This window comes from Vigna angularis, chromosome 11, assembly GCF_016808095.1.
Source record: "Vigna angularis cultivar LongXiaoDou No.4 chromosome 11, ASM1680809v1, whole genome shotgun sequence".
NCBI classification, from domain to species: Eukaryota; Viridiplantae; Streptophyta; class Magnoliopsida; order Fabales; family Fabaceae; genus Vigna; species Vigna angularis.
In genome coordinates, this window is record NC_068980.1 from 7785972 (window position 1) to 7800558 (window position 14587).

The 14587-nt window shown below is 37.0% G+C and overlaps 1 protein-coding gene across 1 annotated transcript; it reads right to left on the reverse strand.

The window, feature by feature from the left end:
- Positions 1-484: 484 nt before the first annotated feature.
- On the reverse strand, positions 485-2920 carry LOC128194626 (uncharacterized). The gene has a single exon (XM_052870168.1). It carries the CDS (start codon positions 2918-2920, stop codon positions 485-487), a length of 2436 nt encoding a protein of 811 aa, XP_052726128.1.
- Between the last annotated feature and the right edge of the window lie 11667 nt (positions 2921-14587).

Below are 14587 nucleotides of genomic sequence, written 5' to 3' on the forward strand. Positions count from 1 at the left end.
ATCTCCTTTGCCTCATGTTAAGCTCCTTCTGATCAAAGAGATATCTCAGGCTTTTATGATCACTGAACACTTGAAATTGTGCACCATACAGGTAGTGTCTCCAAATCTTCAAAGCAAAAACTACAGCTGCCAACTCCAAGTCATGAGTGGGGTAATTCTTCTCATGAACCTTGAGTTGTCTTGATGCATACGCCACTACCTTCTTCTCCTGCATCAGTACACACCCTAATCCCTGATGCGAGGCATCACAGAACACCTCAAAAAGTTTACCTGTGTCAGGGATGACCAAGACGGGTGCACTAGTCAACCTTTTCTTTAGCTCTTGAAAACTAGTTTCACAACGATCTGTCCAAACAAAAAGTTGATTCTTTCTAGTCAGTTGCGTCAATGGTGCCACAATTCTGGAAAAGTCCTCAATAAAACGGCGGTAATATCCCGCTAAACCCACGAAGCTCCTGACCTCAGTAACAGTCTTAGGTCTTTCCTACTGAAGTACTGCTTGCACCTTAGCGGGATCAACAGAAATTCCTCCAACTGAGATTACGTGGCCAAGAAAAAGAACTTCTTCCATCCAAAATTCACACTTAGACAATTTGGCATACAATCGTCTTTCTCTCAGCACTTCAAGTACTGTCCGAAGGTGATCTGCATGTTCTTCTCGAGTCTTAGAATAGACAAGTATATCATCTATAAAGACCATCACAAATTTGTCCAAGAAAGGTCTGAAAATTCGATTCATATAGTCCATAAAAATGGCTGGAGCATTAGTCACACCAAAAGGCATAACCACATACTCATAGTGGCCATATCTGGACCTGAACGCTGTCTTCTGCACATCATCCGCTTTCACTAAGATCTGATGATAACCCGACTTCAGATCAATCTTAGAGAATACTGTAGCTCCATGTAGTTGATCCATCAAATCATCTATTCTCGGCAACGGATACTTGTTCTTGATCGTCAACTTATTCAGTTGCCGATAATCAACGCACAGTCTTGAACCACCATCTTTCTTCTTTACTAGCAATACTGGTGCTCCCCAAGGCGAAACACTAGGTCGGATCAACTGTTTCTCCAACAGGTCTTCAATCTGCTTCTTTAACTCTACCAATTCTGCTGGAGCCATCCTATACGGAGCTATAGAAACTGGTCCTGCTCCTGAGACCAAATCAATAGAGAACTCCACCTCACGTGGAGGAGGTAAACCAGGAACTTCTTCAGGAAAAACATCCAAGAAGTCGTTTACAACTGCTAGGTTTACACTCTGACTCTCCTGTGCCGCATGATGTGAAACTTGCGTCGCTTCTATATGTGATAACACCAAAAAGCAACTAGCACCTTCCAGAAGGTCTTGTCTCAAGACGCCGATCGACAAAGGCATAAATTTGTCTTTATCAGGAAACATCAATTTCTTACTATCGCAGTCAATGAGGATGCGATTGGTAGATAACCAATCCATTCCCAAAATTACTTCTAATCCTTGCAAAGGTAAACAGATGAGGTTCACCTTGAACTGATGTCCTTCTACAACAATTGGACAACGGACACACACAGAAGATGTTCTGACTAACCCTGATGCTGGTGTAGACACCACTAGGTCAAAGTCTAGTTCTTCTACAAGCATACCCAATTTCTCAACACATGCCTCCGATATGAAGGAGTGTGTTGCCCCCAAATCAAAAAGTACAACACAAGTCACCCCAAACAATAAACAATTGCTGATGATAAGATTACCTGAGCTGACTGCTTCCGATCCTGTCATAGCATATACTCTGCCCACCGCTTGGGGTCTGTCACCTCCTCTGGGTGGAGGCAAACCAATCCTCTGTGCTTGAGACCTCGATCCTACTACAGAAGTACACTCCTTAGAGAAGTGCCCCTCTTTTCCGCACTTAAAGCATTTCCTTGCACCACTTTCCATAGGACAGCTGCTACGGTAATGAGGTCCTCCACAGGTATAACATCTAACGGGGCCGGATGGTCTGGCTGATCCTGACTGCACTGATGGCTGATAAGATGAACCCCTAGACCCAGAAGAAAAAGATGGTCTAGCATAAGGGGTCTTCCTAGTGATAAATCCACCACGAGATCCAGATGGTCCCCCAGTCCTCACAGGCTGACTCTGCTGTCCCTCAGATTCTTTCTTTGTCTTCTCTAGATCACGGGACATCTCCACTAAAGTAGGGAACTCTCTGATACGTAACCCTTTTAAAAGCAGCTTGAGATCATTCCTCAAACCATTCTCAAACTTTCTGCATTGCCATTCTTCATCTACTGCCATAGTGTTGAAACGAAGTAAATGTTTGAAACGATCTGCATACTCTGACACTGACTTGTTGCCCTGTACCAGTTCCAGAAATTCTACTTCCTTTGCAAATCTCACACTGTCAGGGAAGTACTCAGCATAGAATTTGACTCTAAACAACTCCCAAGTAATAGGAGTCCCACTCCTCTCAAGGATCATCTTCATGCTGCTCCACCAATGGCCAGCTTCTTCGGTCAGCAGATATTGAGTATAAGCCAATTTCCTCTCATCAGGACATCCTTTAGCTTCAAATATCCTCTCCATATCCCTGAACCAATGGTCAGCTTCATCCGGACTGCATTTTCCTGTGAATCTTGCAGGGTGATGCTGAAGAAAGTTCTCCAAACTCCACTCTTGGACTGGAATAGTGAAGGGAGGAACACCTGGAGTGGTCCTGCCATTAGTCAACACTTCCACAAACTGTCTTTGAGTATTCTCAGATGATACTCTAGCATTCTCAGCCGATACTCTGGCAGCTTCCAAATTTTGTAACGCAATGGTATTCTGCTGAACCAAAGTAGCGTTCTGCCGTTGCAATGCTTGAAGCACCGCATTCAACATCTGATTAGAGTTAGACGGATCAACATCTGAGGAAGGAGGAGATCTAGATGCCATCTTCTGTTCATATAGAGAGAAAACTATTAGTCCCACTCAATGAAACTAATATGACGTTTCGCCAAATGTCCAGAATTCACAATTACAAACAGGACACATCTATAACCTACAGGTTTCTAAGGAAGAACTGCTCTGATACCATTAATGTAACATCCCGATTATATAATAACAATTATTACATAATAAAGACGTCATCATTTAAAATATAGAGAACAGTCAGAATACGACGTGTAATTTAAGTACAAATTACAGTCATCCAAAATAAAAGAAAACGGAAATTCAAACTTAAAATTTCATATATTAGAACACTACACGTGTTCAGATATGAAACTTCCTAAGCACACTACTCCGCAGCCACATTATTCTCAAGCTCTTGCTCCAGAGGACTCTCCTCGGCATTCTCCTCGACCACATCTGCTCCCATCCAAGTGGATGATCATTGCCGAATAACATAATCCGAATAGGCATACAATACAAACAATGCAAGGGTGAGCTAGATATAAAAAGCATGTTATCTCCTAGTACAGTTAATTCACGTCATCATACATAGATTTAAATATAGAAATACTTAGGCATACTTATTAAACCACAATCTACATACTCACACAACTCATCCGAATTTTGTATAATTGTCGAACTATTGGTCGTCTCTACACTTGCTAGCTCTGCTGGTTGATAATGCTAAATTTTACCATATTTTAAGCATCATTTTAGTAGCAAAATCAACTCCTTTCTAACTTATAACTTGCTTAATCCTCTTATTTTGTCTTGTTTTCTATATATTTGTGTTTTTGGCTACTTTGATGTACTTTCATCAATAATCCCTTGTTTTGTAGCTAAAAATGAGCTTGGAAGACTCTCCAACAAACGATAGAACTGGACCAAGAAATTAGCACGAAGAAATGCCATCAGCAGTGCAAGAATGCTCGTCCCAGGAGAGCGGACGCTCGTTCAGAAGGCAGAAGAGCGGACGCTCGTCCAGAGTGGAAGCACGAGCGGACGCTCGTCCAGGAGCTCATGGAGGACGTTCGTCCAAGATTCAGGACGCTCGTCCCAGCAAGGTGGACGTTCGTCCAAGAGAGCGGACGTTCGCCCAGGAAAGAGGACGCTCGTCCAGGAGGACGCTCGTCCGAGGACGCTCGTCCAAGCCAGAAGAGGACGCTCGTCCAGCCAGGCAGAAGTGGACGCTCGTCCAGCCAGGCAGAGGACGCTCGTCCAGCCAGGCAGAAGTGGACGCTCGTCCAGCCAGGCAGAGGACGCTCGTCCAGAACGCTCGTCCAGGAAGGAGGACGCTCGTCCACCCAGGACGCTCGTCAGTGGACGCTCGGCAGCGAGAAGTGGATGTTCGTCCACTTTCAGCTTCCAGAGAGTTTCACGCCCGGGCGCGAAAATAGAGGGGCGCCCGGGCGCGACTTTGAGCCAGATTTGAATATTTCCCGAGAGCCTCGCGCCCGGGCGCGACTGACAGAGGGCGCCCGGGCGCGACTTTTACTGATGTGGCAGACAGCTTATTTAACCCTAAAACGCGAAGGGGAATGGGTCTTTGGTTCTTTGGAGGTGCGATTTCACGGCTGGAGCTCATGGAGGGCGTGAGGAGCTTGTGGGAACATCTCCTCCTCTTCCTTTGGGTCTCCTTCTTCTTCCATCTTCCATGTTGTAAGCTTTAGGGTTCTCCATGGAAATGGAGAACCAAATTCATCTTTGTTGGGATTAGTTGTAGCCTTTGAATTTTTGTGTAATTGTTGAATGATTTGAATATATATATGCCTTTTCTATCAATTGCTAGTATTCTTGTTTCCAATCTTAAAGCTTGCATGTAATGGGAACGTTCATGGCTTGATTTTGGGGTTTTATGGATTATGGGAACGTAAGATGAAACCCGGAACTGAAATAGGAGTCCTTGTGGGTCATTGATTCTAGGAATGGAAGATGATTCACATGTTGTCTTAGATCCTAGCTCTTTAATGCGGGTTTTGCTTGTTAGATTGCCAAGGAATTGGGGTTTGATAAGGAAAACCTAGGCTCTTTCACCTAAGGAATTAGGGCTAGAGTGTTTTAGTGGATTGACTTTAGTAAATTGATAGAGAGGAGAAAAAATTGGTTATACACAAGAGTGCATTGGTGAAAACTAGCCTTAACAATGTCATTTCATATCATTTCTAGTCTTTTCCATTTCCAAGTGCCTTCAATACCAAAGTCCAACCTTGTAATTATGTATGAATTTACATTCCTGCACTTGTTCTGTATATTGATGTTATGTTCTTGAGTCTATATGAGTTATTAATCGCACAATTCTCTAGTATTACGAGTCTCTTGGGAAAACGATACCCGGTCTTACCGGTTTATTACTTGAATGATTCGGTGCACTTTCCGAAATCGAGCCCAACAAGTATTTTTTGAGCTAACAAGTTTTTAGTGTCGTTGCCAAGGATTTGGGGATTGAACCTGAGTCCTAGCAACGACTAACAAGTTAAATTGGGCCTCATCACTAGTCTTTCTCCAACGCTAGCAATATAAATCCCCCAAGCTGCCTATGTCTAAATTCAAAGACTATAGACGAGGATCTCCCTCTACTCTCACCACTGACATTATTCTTCTCTACTTGAGTGTGAATAATGCTTTGAGTGTAGGGATAGACATACCATTTCGAAGCCCCTACAATTATACAGACACAACCACAATATTTCACATAACTACTTCCATCCATCTCTCCCTGAGATTTCCGAATCATACTCACATTCATCATTTTCATCATATAATCACGGTAATTATCATAATTCATACATGCTCACATTTTCAAATAAATCACATCGTATCATACTTTCAACATTTTACATATTTAATTCAATCCAAAACAATAGCAATGTAACCCTTTGCACACTCTTGGACGAACACTATTCACCACCAAATTGGACGAACGCTATTAAGGATTTGGACGAACGTTATTAAGGATCTGGACGAACATTATTTAAAAAAAAACGGACGAACGCTCAAGTTTAGGACGAACGTCCACTTTTCACAGTTTGGACGAACGTCCATTTTCCGGACGGACGAACGCTTGCCGAACACTCCACTAGACGAACGCTCTCTGGAGTTGAAGGACGAACGCTCTCTGGAGTTGAAGGACGAACGCTCTCTGGAGTTTGAAGGACGAACGCTCTCACGCACCAAAAACGAACGTATAGAAATTCTAATTAACACAGGAGCGAATGCTCGAACGCAAGAGCGAACACTCGTCAGGCTTGAAGAAAACGAGTGCTCAACTTAGCTGAGCCGTGAGGACGAACGTCTATTTTCTCATTCGCGAACGCTCGCTCAGTAACATGAACGAACGTTCAATTCGTCCAAAAAGGACGAACGTTCAACTTAGTTTGGACGAACGCATAACCAAAATACGTGAACGAACGCTCATCGGCTAAGGGAAAAACGAGCGTTCAAAATGACAGGGACGAACGTTCTATTTCCGGACGAACGTTCATCAGATTTAAACATTCGAAGTGCGGTGCTCTAATCTAAACAGTAAACGTGCACTTTGAAGTGCGGCGGGTTCTTTTCGCATTCCAGAAACGCTTAAACTCAGATTTTTCATGCTTAAACAAATTCTAAATTTACTTTTAAGATAGTAAATTTTCATAATCAAAACGAAATAACTAGCTCCCCTTACCTCTTGTAGACTTCCTTTTGTAAAACTTTGAATCCAACACTTGCAGAACTAAGCTTCTTTCCTCTCCAGCAACTTCAAACTTCACGTTCTTCACCAAACTACAGCAGCAAACCTTCCCAGAGCAGAACCCCTTACCCCGTTTTATTCTCCTACGCGTTTGAATGGTGCCAAAAATCTTGGCTGCTTCCATCCCCAAAAATCCGGACGCTGCTCCGAGAAAATTTTGGACGCTGCTCCCCACTTCCAAATACCAACAAATTAATCCCCTGAAACCTGGATGCTACTTTTCCTAAATTCTCAATGCAACCAAAAACACTACAGCAGCTTGTCCTCCACTTTTATTAAAATAATAATAAAATAATAAAAAGTAAAGGACACGGTCCTTACATTGAGAAATAATAAAAATTACTTTTACAAAATAAAATTTTTCAAATTGAATATTTAAAATTAAGAGTAAAACATTCTCAAGAAAAAAATAAATAATAAATAAAATATCACTTAAAAACTATTTGAATAAATGAAATAAAAAATATATCATCAAACACAATAAAAAAATTGTAATCAAAATTATGATAATTTTTTTTTAAAGAATTCGAATAAACTTTATAGATACCGAACATGCGAAACAATTGAGAAAAGAAAAGAAAGGAAAAAATTTCAATAAAAGTTTGAGAGAAGAAAAAAAATATATAGAAATAAAATACTAATTTGTATACACTCATTATTTATGTTCTAATATATAATTTAAAAAATTAAATATTAGCTTTACTTATATTTGATAAATGCGGGAAGACTTTGTCAAAATTAAAATAAAGATGAGTTCATAAATACCTACAAATTTATTTATTGTGTCTATGTATAGCCATTAAAATTATATTTTTATAGAAAATATAACAAATAATTTTATAAGAAAAAGCATTGCAGAATCTTGTACTTATTTTTATTTGATAAATTGATCATGAAAAACTGTACTTATATAGTAATGATTATATTAGATAGGCTGTATAATTCTTAACTTAAGATATTATGATTACAGTTAAGATGTATATTTTCTACTAAAAATGACCCACTTTTTTTAGGGTGAATTTTTCCATGACATGAATCTCATACTTGGATTTAGAAAACGCCAGTTTTAAAAATAATTTGAAAGATATGTTTTTCTTTCAGCACTCTTTTTTCTTTCACCACCTCATTAAATATTAAGTTCCAAACTACTATTTAATAAATTTTAATAAAAACTTTGTACCTTTTTATTTGTTAATATATTTTAGATTATATATTTTTGAAAGATACTTAAGTAACATTCCATTTTAGTACTATAAAATTATCAAAATAAATCATTCAATAAATGATATCTTACTAGAAGCCACATGCTACTGATGAAGAAGATTTTATACTTGGAGAACAAAACTCTATGTATGTTGTTGCTTCATTTTCACCCTTATGTTGAAACAACTGAAAAGATTTCCTTCCTAAACTCATACAATTTTAAGGTAATCATCGCAAAAGAGAAAACACATGAACAAACAAAGACAAAAACATGGATAAGCTAAATTGAAACAATTATTGATATAATTGAACATTTTAACATTATACACATGATACACACATCACACCAAACCAACCAAATACTTTATGTATGACAATACTTTCACTTAACTATCCGGATTAGTATGAATATCGTGTTATGACAGTTCATGCACTTGTAATGGCCTCTACTGTTCTGTAGAGCCATTGACAATGAGATTCACTCTACCACACACAATGTTAGTCCATTATCACTCGCCTTAGGTCAAGGTAAATCCCCTAGACTAGGACCTTTTGCTATTCTCACTACATGTCTCACCCATATCTACTTAAGAATGGATGACCATTAGAATATTAGAATGAACTCCAAAACTAAGCTTCTTATATTCATACTTACAATACTTGAAACTACCACTGAGAAGTTCCTCCTTGGAACTCTCTTCTATACATTCGAAATCATTGAGATCACTTTACATTCACATAGTATGGCAATACATGAGACTAGTGATCACATATTAAAGAACTAGAAACACCTTTACAAGTTATCAGAAATCACACAATAACACAATTTTTTTCATAGCAACTTGATAGTCACATTAGGCAAGGAAAAAAGCTTTGAAATTCTCACCAACAGCTCCAGAAGGGTCAAAAAAACCTCCAAAACGACCTAAACAGCGTCCAAAACTGATATCCGAAACCCTGAATTTGAAATCCCGAAAACTGAAAAAAAAGCTCCTGAGAGGCGTTCAGCCCCTCAAAAGGGGCGCCAGACCCTAAGAACAGGGGCGCTAAGGGGGCACTTGAACGAGTTCCTCTCGGCAAAAGGACGCTCAGGGGCGCCTGAGCCTATGACAGCAAACTACACACTTCCAAATTGGCTTTTGATGCACTTGAGCTTGTTCTAATGATCAAATGGGTTTCTTACACCTTATTGATGAAAAATCATATTTAGAGTTTAAGCAAAGTATTCCTTTAATCATTAGATTCGAAATTTGGTCCACTCAATCATTTGACAAATCCAAAAGACCTAAATTCAAAATAACACCTTTTAACTCAAATTTCTACAAACTAAGAGTCCTAAAAAGCATAAATGACTCTATGACAGACCCCAAATCATGCTCTATATCCCATACCTCCTAATTTGAAATTTCAGTATCCCAAACTCCCAAAATTAACTCCAAACCAAGCTAAACTCTAATCATCAACTACCAAACACTCTTGCATCAGATTTATACATTTCTCAAGGTTCTAAACAATTTTAAATTACCCAAAGACAGACATCAAAACTCAATTACATACTAGACTCACTTTCTTTAGATTTTCGTCTACCAAAACCTCAAAATATCTTTGAAACAACATTATAACCACACTATTATGACTATCATTTCATTCTACACCACATAGTAGCTAACTCTCATTCTAAATAAGTTACTAAAGACCCAAACGACTATCATACTCTATAAATTCTCACTTTAGACCAAAACTTCAATAATTCACCTTTCTAACCGCCATTTTTGACATAAAACCTAATGTGTTTGATAAATCTCTGCTCTTTACCCTTATAACAAATTCCAAACAACATTAAAATTTTATTTCACCTAAACATTACAGCAGAAACATCAAATCATACCATACCAAGCATTCAAGCATATTAAAATCAAATATCATCATCTAAACACAAAAGTACTAGAACAATTATAACAATTCCATATAAATCATTTTTATAACTCATGCATAAACTAAAATTTACACAACAAACATAATCTAAAAAAAAGTCTAGCTTCTCTTACCTCACAATAAACTATTTGAGTCTAAAACGTCTCGTTGATTGCTTGGAACTTAAGAAAATTCTAAAAGAACCTACGAAACACTAAATTGAAAGTGGACAAAGTCCTTATGACTTTAGATTACTCAAGAATAAGAAAGTGAAGCAAAAATGACTCAGGAGGTAGAACTCTTAGAGAGAATGTAGAGAACTCTAGAAAAATGATTTATAGAGAGATGATACATTTTAAAATAATGAAAGTCGTCTATAACAAAATTATTTATAAATAAACCATTTAATATTAAAATAATTGAGTCTTACTATTTTTAAACTATCATCATTTCTAAAATACTATTGTATATGAGGTTTTACAATTTCTGTATTTGAAATATGTTTTTTAAAATATTCAATCCGAACTAAATAAAAATGTACATTTATATTAAATGTTTCGAAAGTTTTAAAATTTGGAAACATTTTGAGATAGAATATTTCAAAAGATATTTTTAAATTTGTAAATCTTTAAAAAGCACTCATTTTAAAAGAAAAAAAATTATATATTAGATTAAATATTTAAAAGATATTTTCCAAATTCAAAAATAGCTTCCATAATACCCAATTCAAATATGAAATGAAAAGGTCCAAATCTTACTCTGTAAGTAAACAAAGAACAACAAGGGAGTTGCAACCTATTAAGCGGTGCAAGAAAAAACAAAGAATGAAAAATTAGGATTTTAATAAAATATTTATAAAGGATAAAATGGGGAGATTGAAATATATAGGGGTGCAGGAATAAAAAAAAAGGTGCGAAGAAACGGCCCTTATTTAAATGCCGAGAATATGGGCTATATGACCTTTTGTAGTGTATTTGTGAGTTTTGGAAGCTTGATTTCCAATTTTTAAATTTGTTGTAACAAAATTTACATATTTGTATATGAAATGAAGTGGAAAGTACTTTTTAAAACAGTTTTAAAACAGGTTTTTATTATTTTAAGTTTCAGCTTTTATAATCTAATAAGTTGAGAAAATAACTCACTTTGAATCGTTCGATGAAAACAAAAAGATAGACAATAACTTTTTTTAATTAATTTTTATAGTAATTTAACCTTTTTAAAAAACTAATTTTTATAGTAATTTTTTTAACCTTTTTTTAAATTAACTAATTTTTATGTATAAACCAAACCACTCATTAGCTCTTTACTTGCCACAAATTTATTTCTTGACTCATCAAAGATATCAACCCAATTCTAAGATTCGAACAAAGTTCTAAAAGATGGTATTGAGATTTATTTTTTCTTCAAAGATTACACTAATATATGATAATGATATATCCAAGCATCAAAATCACATTTTTCATTCTAATTGGTAATCCAATTAAATTATGGTAAAAAAAATCATAAGTTTTTTCTATCAAATATTTCCATTTATATAATTTAGATTATTAGTAAAATTTGGATATTTTATTGCAATAATGACTTTTTAACTATATACTTACAAAATACTAATATAATCATAACATTGAAAACCTAACAACTTCTATATGTAATCCACTATTTAATAGTCTTATCTCACATCATTTCACACAACAACCTTTTATCGTTACATTCCATAACATTTATCATACACCTAGATTAAAGATTAAAACATTTCACAACAATATATTGAGGAATTATTTTAACCAAGATATTAATTTTTTTTCTCACATCTCGACTCGACAAAATGACATGTGTCATAGAATACCATTTCAAAATCATAACATTTAGAAAATTAGAGAGAACTAAGACAATTCTTAAACAATAATTAATACTCATTAATTTATAAGATAGTTTTACTACACTAATACTAAAAAGACGTTAAATCAACTTAATTTCCAGGATATAATATGTTTGCTCCAACCTATCTCAAGTAAAATTTTAAGCCTCTAACCCAATATCATTATTATCTTTCGATAACACATTTAAACTTTAATTCATTAAATCCACAGTTTAATTATCTCAACTGCATTCTCAAAATTTATCATACAGATATCATAATTCAACACTCACACTCAAATTATCATAGACAAACAACATATGATTAACCAAACACTAGTAAAAAAATGGGATATTACCGTGCATGTTATGCATCGGTTCATCAAAAACCAAAACATAAAATGACGCGGTGGCATTTTTGAAATTTTCTCGATAGTATAGGCCTCGGTTGCAACTGAACCGATGCCAAAGAGGATATATAGCCGTGGTTCTGCAGACACCCGCGGCCAAAAACCCCTGCAAGAATCTGACAGTCTAGTCTGCTAGTTATTGAAAATTCCTGTAGGAGATATGGTTGCGGTTGTCTGCAGAACTACGGCCATAAATCCCTGCAAGAATCTAACAACAGTTAGACCGTCAGGGATATGGCCTCGGTTCCCCTTCAAACCGCGGCCAAAGACCCTGATATGAAAAAAAATCTAAATATTTAAGTAAAATTTAATTTTTAAAGGAGGATTTGGCCTCGGTTTGGCGGGGAACCGCAACAAAAAGTTTCAAAATTGCCATTTCATATTGATTTTGAATTTTTTTTCAAGAGAATAGGCCACAGTTGTGTGGGTAACCGAGGCCATATCACTAATATTACCGCGATTTTACTGAGAACCAAGGTAATATCCTTTCGTAGGTTAAAAAAAAGAAAACAGGAGACGAACAATGTCGTCTTCCTCACGAGAAACAGTTTCTCTGCGTTCCCTCTCGAGACCACTGTGCTCTGTGCCTTCTTTGCCATTTTCTTGCGTTTTTCACCATTTAATCTTGATTTTGGTTGTTCCTGTGGCCATCGTCAATGTTTAGGAAGCTTTTTAACCGATCAAAATCGTTCTAAACGTCGTTTTGATTTGGTTTTTTCGATTCTCCCACTTAGATGTAAATTTTCGATTTTTTTATTTTTTTTTTTGTGTTTTGATGTTTGATTTTGTTTCTAAAACTAATATTTTTTTGTATATTGTTGTATGTTTGAATTTTGCAAAGTTCAATTTTCTACCTTTTGGATCGCGGGTTGTTCTTTGTTATTGGCTTTTCACACTATCAGGTTCTTATATTAACTTTTAAAAGTTTACTTTTTAATAAGATTATATAATTTTGTATGATTGTGTGATTGAATGTGATTGGATGATCATATAATATGTGTATAATATTTAGAATTGAAAAATTTTGTATGATCATATAATTTTATATGATGGTATGATTTTAAAGTTTATTTTTTTAATTTTACAATGTTATTTTAAAATTTGTTTTGTTGAATATGTGATTATTTCAATGTTTATTAATTGTATGATTATATGATTGAATTGAATTAACCTTAATTTGTTGTTAAATGTTCACTACAAAATTAATTTTTGTATTATAATTTTGTAGAATATTTCAAAATATTTACGTATGGATCGAAATTGGATTAATTTACCACGCATTAGTTTGAGTATGAGAGAGGGATAGAGGAATTTATACAACTTGTGTAACGTAATGAGGGTAGAAGTGATGATGAAGTAAAATTTAGATGTCCTTGCACTAGTACACTAAGAGGATACTGCACCGGTTATTTTTGCTTTTAGGCACCGGTTCTACAACCGAGGCATATACCGGCGAGGTAAAAAGATTAAACTTTATGCCTCGGTTATAGACCGGGATAAAATGAGACAAGAATATGCCTCGGTTCTTAGATAACCGAGGCAGTAGAGTGTATTTTTTTTTATTTTTTCATACTGACTCTCGTTCACGCATTCACGGTTCATTCATTTTTCAGTTCATTCATTTCTCAGAGAAAACTGTATCATTTTTCAGTTCATTCATTTCTCAGAAAACTGTATCAAGAATCAATCAGAAGAAAACTGTAAAACAAAGAAGAAAACCCAAATCAATGTCCAAAGCCTTCTTCCCTTCCCTTTCCTTTCTCAGTTCTAATCAATCTCTTTCCCTCTCCTCTCTCAGATCCCACTCGCAGTCCAACAATCACCCCTGTCGACAAAAATAAAATTGAATGATGAGTTTTGAAATTGAAGGCAGAGAACCCAAAAACGCAAAATGCAGAGAACCTAAAAACGCAAAACACAGAGAACCCAAAAACCAAAAGCCATCGCTGCCAAAAACGAAACCCTCGCCGCGCCACCATAGTCGCGCCACCATCGCCGCACCATCAGCTCGCCCTTCGGTTCATCCCCTACGAAGGCGAGATCCACCGCCAGCCGCCGGCCGCCACCAACGAAGCCTGAGTCGCGCCTCCAAAAGTGTCGCCAAGCCCCAAATCGAAACCCTAAATCAAAGCCGCGGACAGGGACCGTCACGCCGCAGACAGGGACCGCACGCCACGGACAACCTCCCACCTCCACGAACACGGACCGTCACACCGCGGAGATCAAATCGCGTCTAAACTTGAAAAGAAACAAGGGAAGAAGAGATCTCGCCGCCACCTTGCTCTGACCTCGCCACGACCTCACCATGCCTCGCCGCCACCTCGCCATGCCTCGCCGCCACCTCACCATGCCTCGCCGCAGTCGCCGCCAACGTTAAGTTGCTTCTGGGTTTCGTAGAGGTGGGAGGATAAGCAAGGGAAAGCGAACGCGTGCTCTGGATGTTGGATGTTGCAAATGAAAGGTTTATGTTGGATGGGTGTGCATTTCGAAAGGTTTATGCCTCAGGTCAGAGGACCGAGGTAATTGAAACGTTTATGCCTCGGTTGGATTAGA